A 20,751-nucleotide genomic window follows, 5' to 3' on the forward strand; every position below is an offset into this window, starting at 1 on the left:
CGCACTGCTCCACCTGCAGGAAGTGACGAGACAGGAAGTGACGTCATACCTCGTGGATGACCCTCTGGGTGGCAGGGGTGTGGGGGGTGTAGAGGATCTTCCCCAGCAGCAGAGGCTTCAGGGCCTGCCAGATCATCCTGGACATGGGGTTAGAGTCCATGTTCTTCACCAGGCTGTTACAGAACGGAGCTGCAAAACACACACATTTAGAGGTCTGTACTGGTCACCAGTACACCACCAGTACACCACCAGTATACCACCAGAACACCCCCCCCCCCCCCCCCCCCCCCCCCGAGGACTCACTGGAGGAGTTGTCATAGAGCCCCGTGGACTCGTCCTCGCTGCTGTTTTGGTTGCCGAACAGAGCCTTGTAGTTGCTGTCCTCGTACCAGTTGAGGGATTTGATCTGCAGGCCACCGCCTTCAGGGTGGCCGCACACGATCCTGGAGACGGCCTGGTACATTGTGCTGGGCGATGACGTGGCGTTCTGCGTCAGGAAGATGATCTCGTTCCTCAGGTCGATCCAGCTCTTCATACCGGCCAGCTGCACAGAAAACACATCGAGTGTCACGAAAGCAAAGAAGTGGAAATATGTGACACGTAATGTACAGCTAGCAGGCCATTATTGTGAAATAAACCCAACAGGGCGATGTGTAATGTACCGCTAGCAGGTCATTATTGTGAAATAAACCCCGACAGGGCGATGTGTAATATACAGTTGGCAGGTCATTATTGTGAAATAAACCCCGACAGGGCGATGTGTAATGTACCGCTAGCAGGTCATTATTGTGAAATAAACCCCGACAGGGCGATGTGTAATGTACAGCTAGCAGGTCATTATTGTGAAATAAACCCCGACAGGGCGATGTGTAATGTACAGCTAGCAGGTCATTATTGTGAAATAAACCCCGACAGGGCGATGTGTAATGTACAGCTAGCAGGTCATTATTGTGAAATAAACCTGACAGGTTCAAAAAATTGTCTGCAAAATGTTCAATAAAAAGTCAGAAAATTGTCCGAATATTGTCCAGAAAATGTCCAAAAATGAAATGAAAAAAATGTCCGAAAAAAAGTCACAAAAAGGAGGAAAAAAGTAAGTAGAAATGTCAGTAAAATATCCCAAAAAATCTCAGAAGAAATGTCCAAAATATATCAGAAAAAGGCAGAAGAAAAGTCCAAAAAATGCTTGGAAAAAGTTGAAAAATTGTCGGAAAAAAGGTCTGAAAATCGTCCAAAAAAAGTTTGAAAAATGTTTGAAAAAGAGTCAGAAAATGGCCAAAAATTGTCGTAAAAAAACGAAAATTAGGCAGAAAAAAAGTCTGAAAAATGTCTGAATTTTTCACAATAATGACCCACCAGCTGTACATTATCCTGCTTATTAAAGAAATAACAGACCATAGAACGCCTTGACCAATCAGAATCGAGTATTCAACAGACCCGTGTAATAAGCAAAGTTATTATTGTGTTTACACGCCGGTCAGCTGTTTACAGCTGTGAGCTCACGTCGATGTTCCAGTTTAAAGTTTACGAGAACAGAAACAAACTCAAAGTGAAGAAATAAACAGAAACAAACATCTGCTGACAGTCTGTCGTTACTTCCTGTTTTAAATCTGATGACTTCAGCAGAGTTCACAACCTTCACCCCATTTCTACAGATGATGATGATGATGATGACGACGACTGTCTGAAAACCACGAGAATCTTTGACTGACGAACGTTAAAATATAAAATATCCTGGTCGTCTCTCAGCCAGATTAAATATACTTCTGTTATCTGTGACTAAAGAAAAGCATTCTGGGAGGTACCGGCTTACAAAAACAACACCGCTTACAACGCTTGAGTGCGGGACGGCGAGCGAGACGCTGAGCGTGGACGATGAGCGGGACAGCAAGCGAGACGGCGAGCAGGGGACGGCGTGCAGGACAGCGAGCAGGGGACGCTGAGTGTTTGTTGTTTGTTGGGACTGTGAAGTGAAACCCTGCTGAGAGTCTTTGTTCAGCTGCAGATCATTGGTCTCTTTTATCTGGACACAAAGACTCTCGGAGACACCGAGACCTGCCAAGTGAACCCAGTAAACCCAGTCTGCTGCTGGGGTGGGCTGGAGGACTCTACTGGAGGACACGGTGTCCTCAGAGGGGTCAGGTGACCAGGTGTGATTCTTACCTCCACTGCCAGTGAACCCAGACTGTCCAGGAGGTTGTTGGTCGCCCTGGCAACCAGTTTGACAGCCTCGGGGTCGGACGCCACGTCCCTCTGAGAGACACAAAGAGACATCTTCAGTTTACAGCTTCAGGTCAGAAAAGATGCTTTATTTCCATTTTAGATATTTAACAGTATTTTATTATATTAAATGTTTGTCCCTGATGATGTTAACGTGGTTACAGCTGATCTCAGTTCTGTGTGTACATTATTAAATAAATTAACAATACAGAACAATGACAGATATTGATCCAGAAACCCTCACAGGTACTGCATTTAGCATAAAACAATATGCTCAAATCATAACATGGCAAACTGCAGCCCAACAGGCAACAACAGCTGTCAGTGTGTCAGTGTGCTGACTTGACTATGACTTGCCCCAAACTGCATGTGATTATCATAAAGTGGGCATGTCTGTAAAGGGGAGACTCGTGGGTACCCATAGAACCCATTTACATTCACTGATCTGGAGGTCAGAGGTCAAGGGACTCCTTTGAAAATGGACAAGACAGTTTTTCCTCGCCTAAATTTAGCGCAAGTTTGGAGCGTTATTTAACCTCCTTCACGACCAGCTAGTATTTTTCAGACTGTCTTTTTTGGGACATTTTTCTGACACTTTTAAAACTTTTTTGGACATTTTTCAGACTTTTTTTTTTGGACATTTTTCAGACATTTTAAAACATTTTTCTGACTTTTTTTCTGACATTTTTAAAACTTTTTTGGACATTTTTCTGACTTTTTTCGGCCATTTTAAAACATTTTTCTGACTTTTTTTTCACCATTTTTTGGACAATTTTCTGACTTTTTAAAACTTTTTTCTGACTTTTTTTCTGGACAGTTTTATGACTTTTTGGGATATTTTTTGGACATTTTTCAGACTTTTTTCTGACAATTTAAAAAAAAATTTCATACAATTTTCTGACTTTTGAAAATGGACATGACAGTTTTTCCTCACCAAAATCGAGTGTAAGTTTGGAGCGTTATTTAACCTCCTTCATGATCAGCTAGTATGACGTAGTTGGTACTGATGGATTTTGTACAGACGGATTCCTAATAGGTAATAGGTTAATTCAAAATCACAAGTTGCGTTAAAGAAATTAGTGGCGTTAAAACAAATTTGGGTTAACATGTTAACTGTGACAGCTTTAGTTCTTCATGTGTCTCTGTCTGTCTGGTTGAACCATCTTGTGAAAGTCTTCAGCCATTAATTAGAGGCTCAGCTGAGCCTCAACCTCCTTCACTACCAGCTAGTATGACATGGTTGGTACCGATGGATTCATCAGGTTTTATAGTTTCAGATGATACCAGTATCTTCACTCTAGCTTTAACACTGAGCCGCTACAACCTGAAAACCACAAGTAGAGTTAATGTGTTAAAGTGTCATCAGCTGTTAACTTTACTGAAACTAGAAACTTGAGGATTGTTTTCTCTCAGCGTCTCTGACTGAAGCATTTTAAGGATTTCTCTCCGTGTTGCCGTGGAAACGTGGAGTTCAGTCGGTTTCACACCGTCAGTCAACAGCTCGTAGATTTTCTGAACACAAAAGACACGACGCCGCGCTGACGGCTGCAAACAAACAAGACTCCAGGCTACATGAAGAAGTGAGAGGGTGGAGAGACAGGCCGAGACACGCCTCCCAACACAACTCACAATACACACTGAATACACACCAAACACACACTGAATAACTGAGGGGGTGGAGAAACAGGCCGAGACCCGCCTCCTAACACACAACACACACACAATAAAGGTGTGTTTGGTGTGTATTCAGTGTGTGTATATGTACAGGTGGTTGAATAATGTAATCAGTGTGTGTATGAACATCGTGTAACATCGGCTGAATATGAGATACTATCATGATACTTGGGTGCTGATTCGATATCTATTGTGATTTTTAAGTATTGTGATTCGATATTAAGATTTATTGTGATTTTTGTTAACTTTTTTAACACTAGACCACGAGTCAGCAACCTTTACTATCAAAAGAGACATTTTAGGCAAAAAAAAGAAGAAAAAAATCTGTCTGGAGCCGCAAAACATGTGATCATTGTGATGAAGGTAACACAGTTTATAGTCTAAGTATCTAGTAGTAGCAGGAGTCAGAGTTGACAGACCAGATGATGGCGAAGGATTTGGGATTCAACCCCAACACTATAAGGGAATGCTATAACTCTCTGTGTGTGTGTCCTTCACATATCTCCAGAACAGTTCATCCGATCGACTTCGCACTTGGCGTTGTGTATCACTGGGGTCGCCGTGGAGTGCCGTGTCGAATTTGGTGCAATTTGGACACCTTCAATATTAATAAACTTTGAATAATTAAACGGCCAGCGCTCTGTGCAGCGGCGGGGGCGGGGCTTCAGTCAGGCTCACCGACTGCTGGATGCTGGACGATATGTGAACCTTTACAACCAAACCTTTCTTCACTTCCCCGGAGTCAACGAACCACGAGCGGTTCTCAACAACGCTGCAAGCAGCACTTCCTTTGAGACGACCAATCAGCACGTTCCGAAAGGCCGTACGCTCGCAACGGCCACGAGCCCCCCGACCATGCTGCAAGCAGCTATTCCGAGAGGCTGCCGGGCGCCAAGCAGCCGGCCCGTTCCGAGCGGCAACGCAGGTTTGTTCTTACCTGGATGGGTTTCAGGAAGTCCAGGTTGTTCAGGAAGTGCTCCTCGGCGTGATTCAGCCAGGCGGGCGGCTTCCCACAGAGTATATTCTGTACCAGCATCGACACCTGTTGGTCTGAGATCGTCACAAAGTCCTCCAGACTCTGCTTGCCCCCGTTACTGGGACACATGTCCCTCAGGTGGACCCCGAAACCTTTCAGGAGGACCTGAAACCGACGGCAAAAGAGGAGGGGTCAAAAGGTCAGGTTCGTTATTATCAGAAGGTCAATTATCCCCTTGTTCCTGATTGGCTGTTCTCACCTTCTCCAGGTTGACGTCGGCTTCTTTGATCTGTTGGACGGCGTCTTCAGAGAGCGACGCGTTTCTCAGCAGGAACGTCGACAGATCCTCGTTGTCTCGCAGGAAGTGTCTCAACTTGAATCCTAAAATTACAAAAAGAAGATCAGAGATTCTGTCTTCAGAGAAACAGGTGAGACAGATAACTACAGGTGAAAAAGATTGCTACAGGTGAGAGAGACGCCTGAGGCTACAGGTGAGATAGACGCCTACAGGGGAGACAGACGCCTACAGGTGAGACAGACGCCAGAAGCTACAGGTGAGACAGACGGCTACAGGTGAGACAGACGCCAGAGGCTACAGGTGAGACAGACGCCAGAAGCTACAGGTGAGACAGACGGCTACAGGTGAGACAGACGCCAGAGGCTATAGGTGAGACAGACGCCAGAGGCTACAGGTGAGACAGACGGCTACAGGTGAGACAGAAGCCAGAGGCTACAGTTGAGACAGACGGCTACAGGTGAGACAGACGCCCAAGGCTACAGGTGAGACAGACGCCAGAGGCTACAGGTGAGACAGACGCCAGAGGCTACAGGTGAGACAGACGCCAGAGGCTACAGGTGAGACAGACGCCAGAGGCTACAAGTGAGACAGACGCCCGAGGCTACAGGTGAGACAGACGCCCGAGGCTACAGGTCCTGACATCAATGAACAGATTTATCACTGTTACAGTTCTACAGAAAGACTTCATGTTGTCACTCGTCCACATCACCCCCCCCTCCTTCTTCTTCTTCTGCAGGTTTAAACAGGTAGCGAAGACAAACCTCCACAATCTGTCAACACGTTTAAATCAAACAGGAAGTACAGTTTTCATATTATATATACAGTACATAGGTTACTATATATACAGTATATTATGTATATACTTACAGTATATTATATATATATATATATATATATATATAAACACACTATATATAAATATATAAAGTACATACATACATGGTTACTGTGTATATATATATATATATATATATATATATACTATGAACTAACACGGTTATTGACGGGTCAGAGGACAGGTGGAGCTGTCTGACATCAGCAGCTCTGAGTGATGTGATTGGTTAAATGAGGACCAGTTTCCTCTGAGAGCTCCAACTGAGAAACATGTCGGCTCCAATTAGAAACATCCACCCGGAATTTATTCCACTAAAGATGACTCTCAGCCAATCAGCTGTCAGTATACACAGTCCAGGACCAACACCTGGACTAACATCTGGACTAAACCAGGACTAACACCTGGACTAAAACCAGGACTAACATTTGGACTAAAACCAGGACTAACATCTGGACTAAAACCAGGACTAACATCAGGACTAAAACCAGGACTAATACCTGGACTAACATCTGGACTAACACATGGACTAACACCCTGGACTAAAGCCTGGACTAATATCTGGATTAAAACCTGGACTAACATCTGGACTAAAACCAGGACTAATACCTAGACTAACATCTGGACTAAAACCAGAACTACAACAAGGCCTGACATCTGGACTAATATCTGGACTAAAACCAGGACTAACATCTGGACTTAAACCAGGACTAAGATCTGGACTAAAACTAGGACTAACACCAGGACTAACACCAGAACTACAACAAGGACTAACACCAGAACTAACACTAGGACTAAAACGAGGACTAACACCAGGACTAGAGGCTTAAACTGGGATTATGTTCATCTGATATTCAGTATATTCTGCGTTCAGAGGATCTTTTGAATCGTTGTGTATGAACAGGTCAGAACTCCTCTGCAGCTCCAGTAAAGATTTCACAAGTTAAATTAACATCTTCCACTACGAGAACTTAATAACCTTAATAAACACTCTGAATGTACGAGAACTTAATAACCTTAATAAACACTCTGAATGTACGAGAACTTAATAACCTTCATAAACACTCTGAATGTACGAGAACTTAATAACCTTAATAAACACTCTGAATGTACGAGAACTTAATAACCTTAATAAACTCTCTGAATGTACGAGAACTTAATAACCTTAATGTGGGACAAACTGCAGCTGAACAAACTCTCAGGTTTCATCCAGAGCGACACGTCTGAACTCTGACACTCAGCGTGGAGAGAGAGAGAGGACACGCTGAGAGACCTGCTGACCGCCACACGCTGAGCTCTCTGGTTCTGGTCTGAGCTCTCTGGTTCTGGTCTGAGCTCTCTGGTTCTGGTCTAAACTCTGATGTTTCCTCTCTGCTCTGAACTATGACCAGGTTGGATCACCTGAGAAGCTTCTACCAGGTAGACCTGTCGTAGCTCGTCTCCCTGCCCCCGCTCACATCACAGAAGCTCCTTCTCACGAAACACAACGTCCTCGCTTTGTGAGATCGGACGTGATTAGAGGGAATAAATCTTCATCAGAAGAGGAGAAGGAGGAGGAGGGGGAGGGCCGGCAGGTCGGAGCAGGTAGAGAACAGAAACGCCCCCCACAGAGACAATTAACACACAAAGGAGGGAAATTCTTTCTGTTAAATGAGCCTGAAGAAATCCACCTCCAAGAAGGGAGACATCAGAAAAACTGCTGAAAACCGCCGCAGAAAAGCTTAAACGTTCTGACTGGTTCTGGTTCTGACTGGTTCTGGTTCTGACTGGTTCTGGTTCTGACTGGTTCTGGTTCTGGTTCCTACCTGATTGGCTCTTCTGCAGCACGCTCAGAGCCTGAGCGAGCTCCTTAAATCCATCCAGGTTTTTATCGTTCTGACTGTACAGAAGAATCTTCTTGGCGTCCGAAAACAGACGAGAAATTCTGAAAACAAAGAACGTGCAGTTTGTAGTTAAACATTACATCAACATTATATTATATATATATATATATATATATATATATATATATACAGTATATAATGTAATAACAGAGTGATGAGTGAAACTGTTTAAATAAACAGAAGGAAGCAGCTCTCAGAGTTCAAAAGGTCACATTGATTTTGATCCTTCAATGTAAAAAACAAAGTAGTTTTTAGTCTTTAATAGTAACATTTCTAAATTAAAGATCGGACCAGATTTCCAGAATAAAAGTCTCTAGAACGTGTTCTCACATGGAGTCGTTGAAGTTGCCAACAACGCCCGGAGACTCGCCCGGTGTCGGGCTCCTGAAGCACGGGTTGTTGGCGTTGCAGAGGATCCCCTGAAGCCAGGGCAGCGTGCCGGCCGACGGCATCGCCTTGTTCGGGAAATGACCTTTAGACAGACAAAAAAAACAGGAAGTGAATCTTTTATACCAAAGTAAAAGTGTCTCAGTCAACTGCGATTTCTTTAGAAGATTAGGTGATTAATATGTTTTTTTTTCATGCTAAATGACGACTTTCTAAGAAACTTGTGAGCTCATCGCTGTAAACACCAGATTTAAAGTGATTCTTTGTGGAGAAACTCAGTTTTACAGATCCGAATCGATTAGTCGACAAAATCATGTGTTAGTCAACTAAGAACTTCTTTGGTCGAGGACGACCCTAGTCTCAAGAACATATATGAACGCTAGGGGAACATGTGATTTAACACTATATGAACACGTGTTTAACACTATATGAACATGTGTTTAACAGTATATAAAGATGTGATTTAACACTATATGAACACGTGATTTAACACTGTATAAAGACGTGATTTAAAGCTATATAAAGATGTGATTTAACACTATATGAACACGTGATTTAACACTATATGAACACGTGATTTAACATTATATGAACATGTGATTTAACACTATATGAACACGTGATTTAACACTATATGAACACGTGATTTAACACTATATGAACACGTGATTTAACACTATATGAACATGTGATTTAACACCATATGAACACGTGATTTAACACTATATGAACACGTGATTTAACACTATATGAACACGTGATTTAACACTATGAACACGTGATTTAACACTATATGAACATGTGCTTTAACAATATGTAAAGACGTGATTTAACGCTATATAAAGATGTGATTTAACATTATATGAACATGTGATTTAACACTATATGAACACGTGATTTAACACTATATGAACACGTGATTTAACACTATATGAACATGTGATTTAACACTATATGAACATGTGATTTAACACTATATGAACATGTGATTCAACACTATATGAACATGTGATTTAACACTATATGAACATGTGATTTAACACTATATGAACATGTGATTTAACACTATATACACATGTGATTTAGCACTATATATAAACATGTGATTTAACACTATATGAACACTATCAACATGTGATCTAACACTATAAACATGTGATTTAACACTATATATCAACAAGTGATTTAACACTATATGAACATGTGATTTAACACTATATAAACATGTGATTTAAGACTATACAAACACATGATTTAACACTGTATAAACATGTGATTTAACACTATACGAACGTGTGATTTACCACTATACGAACGTGTGATTTAAAACTATACGAACATGTGATTTAACACTATACAAACACGTGGTTTAACCCTTTACGAACATGTGATTTAACAGTATATGAACATGTGATTTAACACTATATTAACAGTATATGAACGTGTGATTTAACATTATATGAACATGTGATTTAACACTATATGAAGACTATATGAACATGTGATTTAACAGTATGTGAACATGTGATTTAACACTATATTAACAGTATATGAATGTGTGATTTAACACTGTATGAACATGTGATTTAACACTATATGAACACTATATGAACACTATATGAACATGGGATTTAACACTATATGAACATGGGATTTAACACTATATGAACATGTGATTTAACACTATATGAACACTATACAAACATGTGATTTAACACTATATGAACACTATACAAACATGTGATTTAACACTATATAAAGACTATATATAGTACATATAGACTATATGTGATGGTGTTTGTGAAGACAAGTGTCGTTTCTCAGAGTTAATCTGAAGGATTTCAGGAGGTTTATCTTCCTGCTGCGTTGGAACAGACGGTCCATCGGTTCACCTGGACACCCTGCAGGTAGATAACTAGGATAGGTTTATTATAACCTGCAGCAGCGACAGTGAGCCGGGTGGATGGCGGCAGTCAAAACGACCTTTAACCCCCCCCCCCCCTCCTCGCCACTATCAGAGAACCTTAAGAACCTTCAAGACTGCCAACTGGCCTCTTTCTAATCACTACAGATTAGATAGCAGGTCAGTTCACTCTCCAACTAAATATATAAATCACTGTATCAGCGTCCTCATATTGATACTGGAGAGTTTCCTGTATCTGAGTTTGACCAATCAGAGACCATCAGATCCACTAACTCCACCCCTTCAGGGGCTTTTTACCCCTGGATTTGTCTCACAGGAGCTACATGCAGTCCCTGCAGTCCAAACACAAGGTTTTGGTTCCCTAAATTCTCTTAACGACATCTTCACCATTTCAACGGGAATGAAACCGTATTGAATGTTAGAACAGCACAAACCAGGTCTCACATGTTTATATAATAAATACAACATAAATACTCGCTACACTAAAAATGGTTGTTAACTATAAAGGAGATCGAAGGTCTCTCACATGAATACATGAAGATGGACAACAGGAACGTTTTTAAATCTTAACTTTGTGTTTGAGAAAAGACTCGAGTGAATCTGGATCATGAGGAAACCTGAAGTGAACTTTTCTCTCTGAGCTGCTTTAAAACGACGAGTTTCAACATGTCTGAACTCACATGTTGCTGAATCACCGCACAAATATTCTGCTGCCGCTCCGACGGATCCTTCTGCTTTCACTGAGAAACAGGAAGACCAGCAGCTTCCTGCACGCACACAGGGTTCAATGTGGTCTCCGTTAATCTGAGTAATGGTCTAGGTCAGTCTGAGTCCTGGTCTGGGTTAGTCTGAGTCCTGGTCTGGGTTAGTCTGAGTCCTGAACACTGAGCCGATCCTGATCCAGTCCATCAGGTTTTTGTTCCTCCAGTAAACGTCGCCTGAAGCTCCTTTATTTCTTAACTGATTATTATTCAGGTTCGTTTTAGTTTTAATGCCCAACAGCACAAATATTTTCTTTACAGTCTGAGCAGCCTCGTTCCTTTCAGCCCCTTTACAGCGGAGGAGGAAAAACTCACCCAGAAAACCCTTTAACAGGGAAAAACTGTTAGAAACCTCAGGAAGATAACAGAGGAGGGGTCCCTCAGACAGGAAGTAGAATAACAACATGAGGAAAATACAGCGTAGACAATCCATATGACAAGAATGACATGTACAATGAGGACATATATGAAATAAACCCGACATTAAAACGTGTTCTGGGTGATCGGATAGAGATCAGACAGTTCAGGTGTTAATGCACCCAAAACGCATTGAGGACGGATTGTGATCCGATCAACCAAACCGCCTCCGGAGGTGTTCAGGGACGCAGTGTGACCACGTTTAACACAAGTGTGACTACGTTTGACGCAGTGTGTCCACGTTTAACACAAGTGTGACCACGTTTAACGCAGTGTGTCCACGTTTAACACAAGTGTGACCACGTTTAACGCAGTGTGTCTACGTTTAACACAAGTGTGACTACGTTTGACTACGTTTGATGCAGTGTGACCACGTTTGACGCAGTGTGACCACGTTTAACGCAGTGTGACCATGTTTGATGCAGTGTGACCACGTTTAACACAGTGTCACCGCGTTTAACACAGTGTGACCACGTTTAACACAGTGTGACCATGTTTAACACGCTAGCCTAGCTTAGCATATAGACTGGAAGCAGGGGGAAACAGCTAGCTTAGCTTAGCATAAAGACTGGAAGCAGGGGGAAACAGCTAGCCTGCGTCTGTGCATTCACGGCCACATACGTGTGAACACCTGATTGATGTTTGACCTGAAGCTGATCACAGTGAATGATGACTACCTGCTGTCAGGTTGTCAATAGTATGCTTATATAACTCTACTGTGACTTTATTGATCCTGAACGTAGCTCTCTGACCTTCAACTAGATCTGTGATAAAGAGCCATAAACTGCACTGATAGATAAACTGGCTTCATTCAGACCTGCACTTTCTCCAACAGACCGATCAACAATCAATACATTCAGATAATCAGGAATCAACTGATCAACCGATCAATAACTTCAGATAATCAGGAATCAACTGATCAATAACTTCAGATAATCAGGTGTTCCCAATAAGGTGGACCCACTGCAGAGATGTAATCTGATTACTTCTTTATGTTAAAACCTGTAAAGGTGCTCTGATGATGAACGGCGACCTGCTGAGTTAATCCCCTCAAAGGACGTTCAGTGTCCTCGTCTGTCTCTCTGAGACGTCGTCTACATGTTAAAGCTGTTTCACACTCAGAGCCTCCAGGTGTGAACGGTGCTCATTCATCCATCAGCTGACCGTCGTTCACACCTCTTAAGCTACATGTTATTCCAGTGCCTTCGAGCTACAAGACTTTTTTCCCCCCCATAGAAATGAATGGGAAATCGATGTGAGGAGAGCTCAAAAACACTCCTCTTTGGGGCCATACAGATTCGCCATTTTTCAACGTAGACAAATGATTCAAAGTTTAAATGGGTCACGAGACTTTGGACTTTATTGGGCAAAATGGTCATTTTGATATCTGGTACGGTTTTCACGAAATCACAGTTTACATTTTGTGAAATTTTTCAGACCGTGTCAGAGTTTATAATGGGTGTGTATTGGACGGAATGTTCACAACTAGAGTGAGTGACATCACAGCTAGAGTGAGTGACATCACAGCTAGAGTGAGTGACATCACAGCTAGAGTGAGTGACATCACAGCTAGAGTGAGTGACATCACAACTAGAGTGAGTGACATCACAGTTAGAGTGAGTGACATCACAGCTAGAGTGAGTGACATCACAGCTAGAGTGAGTGACATCACAGCTAGAGTGAGTGACATCACAGCTAGAGTGAGTGACATCACAGCTAGAGTGAGTGACATCACAACTAGAGTGAGTGACATCACAGCTAGAGTGAGTGACATCACAGCTAGAGTGGAGCAGAGCTTTAAAAATCTTTTGTGAATTTTCTGAACAAATTGCTCCCTCGCCCACAATTTTCATCTTTCATAGATAAAATGTAGATCAAATTGTAGGAAATCTCGTGCTGGTAGCGGTCATGCAGTTATGGAATCAAACAGATTTACACATTTGGCTCTAAGGTGCCCAAAGTGAGAGTAAGTCCAACAAACCGCTCCATAGAGAGCAATGTTAAATCAGATGGGGACCACTGAGGTGCCCATGAGCAAGGCACTGAATCCTCTGATCAAAGGTCAAATAAAAGATGTCAATAAAGTTTTTTTAAACTCACACTCATGTTGTTCGTATGGAGGGTAGTTGACCCGCACGGCGATGAGGATGAAGAAGATGAAGAGCGGCCAGAGGATCTCCACCAGGAGCTGAAGCTGAGAGACAGGAAGTGACAGGAAACCATCAGCAACACACACACACACTAACACACACAGTAACACTAACACACAATCATCAACACATCAAATCAGATTATAAATCAGTAGAGGAACTCTGTCTACCATGAATGCCTCAGCTGTTATCAGGAGGCCTTGACCTTTGACCTCCTTCATTCTCAGCAGCTCATCACTACATTTGATCAAGTTAATGAAACTTCAGACTTCTGGAATATTTTCACCTCTTCACCTCGACGGGAATGAAGCCGTTATATCGCTCTCTTCAAGGCAACAAAACTCCATTCATAAAAATAGTCATCTAAAGAGTTCATTCAGATTCACCAAAGTCACAAAATAACACAAACTAACCAGCCGGTCTAGGCAGCGGTAGACCAGCAACTCCACTGTGTTCTGAGAGGTTAAATTAGTGTTTTTGTGAATGGAGTCTGGTGGCTTTGAAGGTTCTGTTCCCTCTCAGAAAGGGCCGTCTGATGGAGAGTTAAAAATACTGTTTTCACGAATGGAGTCTGGTGACCTTGAAGTTTCAGTTCCCTCTCATATATTATATATGTATATATATATTCTACATATAGTGTACACCCTATCATACTCCATCTACTGCAGTAATACACTGACTATCATACTCCATCTACTATAGTAATACACTGACTATCATACTCCATCTACTGCAGTAATACACTGACTATCATACTCCATCTACTATAGTAATACACTGACTATCATACTCCATCTACTGTAGTAATACACTGACTATCATACTCCATCTACTGTAGTAATACACTGACTATCATACTCCATCTACTGTAGTAATACTCTGACTATCATACTCCATCTACTGTAGTAATACACTGACTATCATACTCCATCTACTGTAGTAATACACTGACTATCATACTCCATCTACTGTAGTAATACACTGACTATCATACTCCATCTACTGTAGTAATACTCTGACTATCATACTCCATCTACTGTAGTAATACTCTGACTATCATACTCCATCTACTGTAGTAATACTCTGACTATCATACTCCATCTACTGTAGTAATACTCTGACTATCATACTCCATCTACTGTAGTAATACTCTGACTATCAGCTTCTTCACTGGGAATTATAACATGTATTTTACAATCATCAGATATTTGATATTAATAATAATAAAATATGAATTTCCCTACTGAGGGACTAATAAAGGATGATCTTCTTATTGATTATATTGATTGATTGATTGATTGATTGATTGATTGATTGATTATGAGAGACTGACCGTCTGCCGTCGTCTGTAGGTGAAGTTCTTCCACAACAACAGTCCCAGCTGTGTTGAGACGGACATGTCTCCCAGCTGTCACCCAGCTGTCTGTCTCTCAGCCGTCTACCAGCCGTTCGTCTCTCAGCTGTCCGTTTACCAGCCGCTCGTCCGTCTTCCAGCCGTCTCCCAGCTGTCTTCCAACCGTCTCTCAGCCGTCCGTCTCTCTGCTGTCCCTCAGCCTCTCAGCCGTCTCCCAGCCTCCTACCACTCGTCTCCCGGCCGTCTGTCCCTCAGCTGTACTGACTGAGCCCCTCGCTCTGCATTAAACACAGACAGGATGAGCCAGCACAGAGCTCAAAGGTACCGAGGTCAAAGGTCACAGCAGATATCAGACTCTGCCGCCTCCTCACACTGAAGGAGACACACAATCTTATTTATATATATATATATATATATATATATATATATATATATATATATATATATATATATATATATATATATATATACACACACACATAAATATAGAGGAAAGAATCTCTCCGAGTCTCTTCAGAGAACAAACCTGCAGCTCCACAAACATTCATATTTTAATCTGATATTACAAAGAGTATGCTCTAGACCTGCTCTACGGAAACACACACATACATACATATATATATATATATATATATATATATATATATATATAAAAATAATATAATATATTATAATAAAGTGCAGTAAAGCTGTAGACGTCTTGTGTTTCTCTGTTTTAACGAGCTGACAATAAACTGAACACATGATGGATTAAAGTCTGAAAGTTAAGGATCCTCATATAGAAATATAAATTATAAAGTCTCTGTAGACGTTCAGACGACACTGAACAGAAGTCACTGATTGACTTTAATCATTGATTGATTGATTGATTGATTTACTGTTCACTGATTGAAATGAACTGATTCAATCACAGAGAAGAGCAGCAGCAGCGCCCCCAGCGGACAAATACTACAACTACACCTCTTCAGTACTACAAAGTACTACAAACAAACTTTCTTTTAGTCTTTAACACAGAAACACGCTGATATTAATATTCATAGTTTAATTTAAACATCTCATCTTTACAGCAGCAGATCACAAACACACTCAGGTTCATAGTTATTTATCTGATGTGTGTTTGTGAGTCACTTTAAAACAACAACAGAAGCAGAAAAATGTTAAATGTCTGATGTGTTGTAATGAAACATGTTGAAACTTCACTACAAACATTTTGAGGAGCTGCAGCTGAAACTGAAGTTAACTCAGACTCAAACAGCTGAAGCAGCAACAGACAGTCTAAATAAAGTTTATCATTATATCATTATATTATAAAGGTGAATAAAGATGATCAATAAAGATGAACCGGTTAACGGAGAGAGTTAAAGGCTGCTTACCGTGTCGGTGTTGCGTTCAGGGTCCTCCTCCAGCTCCACTCAGCAACATCTGCTCTTCATCGAGCTACAGCTGCGGACTGAACTGAACTCACTACAGTCAATACCCGATAATCGATCACACCGCTTCCGCCCGGCTACTTCAAAATAAAACACACATGATTCTCCGTATGGTGTTATCAATAATTAATCAGAGTGGTTGTGATGATAACAGCTGACTTATACCAACATTTAAAGGACAGTACAACGTTTCCAGATCTCTCTGTTGATTTTTAAATTCTTATTTTATTATTTTCTTGTATTTATTCTATAGCTGTCTTTATGGATTATTTCCTATTCATGTAAATTGATTATTTATCAGCTTTGAAATCATTTTATAGTGAGTTTAATAAAATAAAAGAGTAGTATTATTAGTGGTAATAGTACTTGGAATTTTAACTGTAATAACAAATTTCTATAGTTTAAATGTGACTCAGTTTCAAGATGTCGTTTATTATAAAACACATTTGAAAAAAAATAGTTTTCTGTTCATAAAAACATTTATTTATTATTTATTTCCTTCTCATCTGACAAACTGCTGATTTGTCCTTTATTTTGAAAGGAGAGATCTGAACGTACCTCCGGTCTCATGGAGTTAATGTGAACAGCTGGGTTACTGTCGGTCACTGAGCAGCTGGAAACTGTTTCACAACTTTTACACACATTTCTCAGATCTTTTTTCGGACATTAATCAGTTAATTTTCGGACATTTATCGGTTATTTTTTGGACTTTTTTTGGATTTCATTCGGATATTTTTCAGACATTGTTTTTGGACATTCTTTTTACTTTTCTTCTGCTGTTTTTCCACCTTATTCCGGACTTTATTCGGATATGTTTTTGCCATTTTTTGGACTTTATTCGGATATTTTTGGGACTCTTTTGGGACCTTTGTCTGACTTTTCAGGGACATTTTTCAGACTTATTTTCGGACTTTTTCGGACGATTTTTGGACATTTTTTCCAACCTTTTTCCGTCTTTTTTCCGACGATTTTTCTGACATTTCTTCTGTCTTTTTTCCGTCTTTTGTTAAACATTTTCCAGGAATTTTTAGGAGTTTTATCGGACATTTTTCTAACAATTTTGGGACTTTCTTTCTGATATTTGTCGGATATTTTTCCAACTTTTTTTTGGACATCTTTTGGTTTTTTTTTTTGGGACGCTCTTTGGACATTTTTTTGACTTTTTTTGGACATTTTACGGACAATTTTCGGACTTTCTTTCAAAAAAAATTCGGACATTTTGCACACTTTTTCTGACTTTTTTGGACATTTGAAAGACATTTCTTCTGCCTTTTTGAGCCAACTTTCCGCATTTTTTCGCCAATTTTCGGCCAACATTTTTTCTGATGTCTTTTGGACATGATGATTGATAAACATTATAGATAAGAAGAGCAAACAACCTTTTGTTTTCTCGTTATAATGAAATAATTCACTAATAATCATCTTGAGATAACACCATAAAAAAAATACAAACTGTTCTCGGCTTCCGTAGATGTACTTCAGTAAATAATAGTGCATCTGTACTTATATGCCGTTATTCGGATATTTTTGGGACTCTTTTTGGACTTTTGTCTTACTTTTCAGGGACATTTTTCAAACTTATTTTCGGTCTTTTTCTGAATTTTTTTGGACATTTTTTACTTTTTTCTGCTGTTTTTCTGCCATTTTTTGACATTTTTTCCAACCTTTTTCAGACAGTTTTTCAGACGATTTTACTTCAGTAAATGTTTTAGTGCATCCATACTTACCTGAGTAAATTTACTTATTTACTTTTCGTGAGAAAAACAGACTCAACTGGTCCCTTAAATATATTGTATAATATACTAACATGAGAGAGACACATGGGTAGGTCATGGGGGGAAGATGTTGCCCTAGTTAAGATGGATAGGTGGATAGGTCAGGTTCAGGTAGAGGGGGCAGGGAGAGCAGGTGTGAGGAAGAGGAAGAAGACGAAAGAAGCTGGAGAGACGAAGGCCTACAGAAGGAGGCTGGGTCACTGGTCTTGAGGTTTGGGGTATAACGCATGCGCAGTGTAAATGAAGCTGCGGTCCTGCGTTGTGATTGGCTCAATTTCGGCGAGTGCAGGCGAGATTCTACTGCGCATGCGCTATACCCCTAGGATATGACGCATTGATGACGCGTGACCTAGCCTCCTTTCTATAAGCCTTGGGAGAGACGCTCCACGAACGTTACCGCCAGTTATTATCTGATTAGCTAGTTTTTGGCTACCAGCCTTTTGTTGTTTTGGTTACTCTTCCATCCCCGTGGTTAGCCGGTATGTTAGGGTAGTAAAACCCGGTTCTCCGGTTCAAGTTCAGCCACCTTGTCCTCATCATTTAGCTAGCTAGCCGTGCTACGGAGCTGCTAGTCTGGTGTCAGAAGAAAAGAGCTGTGCCAAACATAAAAGGACAACAGAAATGAAACAAAACCAACGTAAAATAAAAAAAAACAATAAAAATAAATACATATTAATAAAAAAGGACCACGCGAGAGTATGACAATAATGTCACTTAAAAACATTAAAGATATTACATACATTCATTGTTTTCATTGCTTTTTTATTTTGTGAGGAAGAAACTGTTGACAGATATATTTCCATTTCTTTCATAAATACAAAGAAATTAGGCTTTTTTTGGGGTCGATTTTCACTTGTGAATGTGGAACTTCGCGAGAATTAAAATTAAATTAATAAGAAAGAATGCATTACTGTCTTTATCACTGTAACCCTAGCAACCAAATATAATATTTCTATAGTACAGTGCAAAATTTGAGAAAATGTTAACAAGTATAAAATTATTGACATTTTTTCCACAATTCACATGTAAATTTACAGGACCAGAATAAATGAGAATAAGTTTCAGGATATGATTCACAGAAGGGATAATTTACATCTACATGTCACTCTAACTTTTGTAAGAAATGTTTCACTGGATAGAATCTGTGGATCAACTTAAATGACACCTCTTTTACCTGATTTGTTAGAAGGAACTTTTGCAGTAAGGACCAAACTTTCTTCCAGTCAATATCACTAACAAGATTAATGTATATATATATATATATAAATAATAATAAGTCAATATCACTAACAAGATTACTCCAATAAAATGTTGCTGCCAGATTAACCGCACACTGACCTGCATCGGCCAATCAGTCAGCGATGACGTCACCACTCTGACAGCTCCCTGAAGGTAAAACAGGTGGCCAATCCTCATAGATATTTTATTTGGAATAATAAGGATATCTTGTATAAAAATAAATCATTGTTTTATCTCTCATTAGTTGACAATGGAATTTTGTTAGTTGGTCAATTGGTAAATAATAATAATGGTCTGTTGATGTCATATTCAGAATTTCTTCAAAGATTTAAAGGGACTGTTTGTAAGAATCAGAATTGCTTGTTAACAGCAACACCTGTGACACCCAGAGCTCCTCTGGTGGGCCCTGCAGGACTAACATGAGAGAGACACATCGGGAGTTCATGGAGGGGAAGATGTAGCCCGAGATAAGCTGGATAGGTCAGGTTCAGGAAGAGGGGAGGAGGCAGGGAGAGCAAAGCAGGTGGGAGGAAGAGACGGGAAGACGAAGGAAGCTGGAGAGACGCGCCACAAACATTACGCCAGTTTAGCTAGTTAAGATGTGGTTCTCCGGTTAAAGTACAGCCACCTTGTCCTCATCATTTAGCTAGCTAGACTGTTTCATAAAGTTTATGTGGAAAAAATAGAAAATCTCCACACACACACACACACACACGCACACACACACACACACACACACACACACACACACACACGGTGTTCAGCCTGGTACAACAGTAAACAATAAGACAAAAGCTTGTCTGTCCTCTTCAGTCTGATCAGACTCACATCGCTGCTGTCCTCAGTCTCACAGCAACACCAGGACTGTACAGAACTCTACAGAACTCTACAGAACTCTACAGAACTCTACAGAACTCTACAGGACTCTACAGGACTCTAATGGACTCTAATGGACTCTAATGGACTCTACAGGACTCTAAACAACTCTAAAGGACTCTAAAGGACTCTACAGGACTCTACAGGATTCTCCAGGACCCTCCAGGACTCTACAGGACTCTCCAGGAAGCTACAGGACTCTAAAGGACTCTACAGGACTCTACAGAACTCTACAGGACTCTACAGAATTCAACCGGACTCTAAAGGACTCTACAGGACTCTACAGAACTCTACAGGACTCTACAGAATTCAACCGGACTCTAAAGGACTCTACAGGACTCTACAGAACTCTAAAGGACTCTACAGGACTTTACAGGACTCTACAGGACTCTACAGAACTCTACAGGACTCTACAGAATTCAACCGGACTCTAAAGGACTCTACAGAACTTTACAGAACTCTAAAGGACTCTACAGGACTCTACAGAACTCTACCGGACTCTACAGGACTCTTAAGGACTCTTAAGGACTCTAAAAGATTGTACAGGAGTCTAAA

At 40.7% G+C, this 20,751-nt stretch overlaps 1 protein-coding gene across 2 annotated transcripts in view; it reads right to left on the reverse strand.

Annotated features, from left to right (window-relative positions):
- Window positions 1-16,517, reverse strand: part of abca1b (ATP-binding cassette, sub-family A (ABC1), member 1B) — a 36,795-nt gene extending 20,278 nt beyond the window's left edge. Inside the window, exons 1-11 of one of the 2 annotated variants that reach the window (XM_037779529.1) lie at window positions 16,250-16,517; window positions 15,007-15,154; window positions 14,856-14,976; window positions 13,473-13,566; window positions 8,214-8,355; window positions 7,806-7,924; window positions 5,130-5,251; window positions 4,832-5,035; window positions 2,164-2,253; window positions 304-544; window positions 50-189 (exon numbers count right to left, since the gene is read on the reverse strand). In XM_037779529.1, coding sequence (XP_037635457.1) covers window positions 50-189; window positions 304-544; window positions 2,164-2,253; window positions 4,832-5,035; window positions 5,130-5,251; window positions 7,806-7,924; window positions 8,214-8,355; window positions 13,473-13,566; window positions 14,856-14,921 — 1,218 coding nt within the window. In that variant the 5' untranslated portion in view covers window positions 14,922-14,976; window positions 15,007-15,154; window positions 16,250-16,517. Of the gene's footprint in view, window positions 1-49; window positions 190-303; window positions 545-2,163; window positions 2,254-4,831; window positions 5,036-5,129; window positions 5,252-7,805; window positions 7,925-8,213; window positions 8,356-13,472; window positions 13,567-14,855; window positions 15,155-16,249 lie in introns of both variants that reach the window. The other variant, XM_037779528.1, reaches the window with a different exon arrangement.
- Between the last annotated feature and the right edge of the window lie 4,234 nt (window positions 16,518-20,751).

The sequence above is a fragment of the Sebastes umbrosus genome, chromosome 9, assembly GCF_015220745.1.
Source record: "Sebastes umbrosus isolate fSebUmb1 chromosome 9, fSebUmb1.pri, whole genome shotgun sequence".
NCBI lineage: Eukaryota > Metazoa > Chordata > Actinopteri > Perciformes > Sebastidae > Sebastes > Sebastes umbrosus.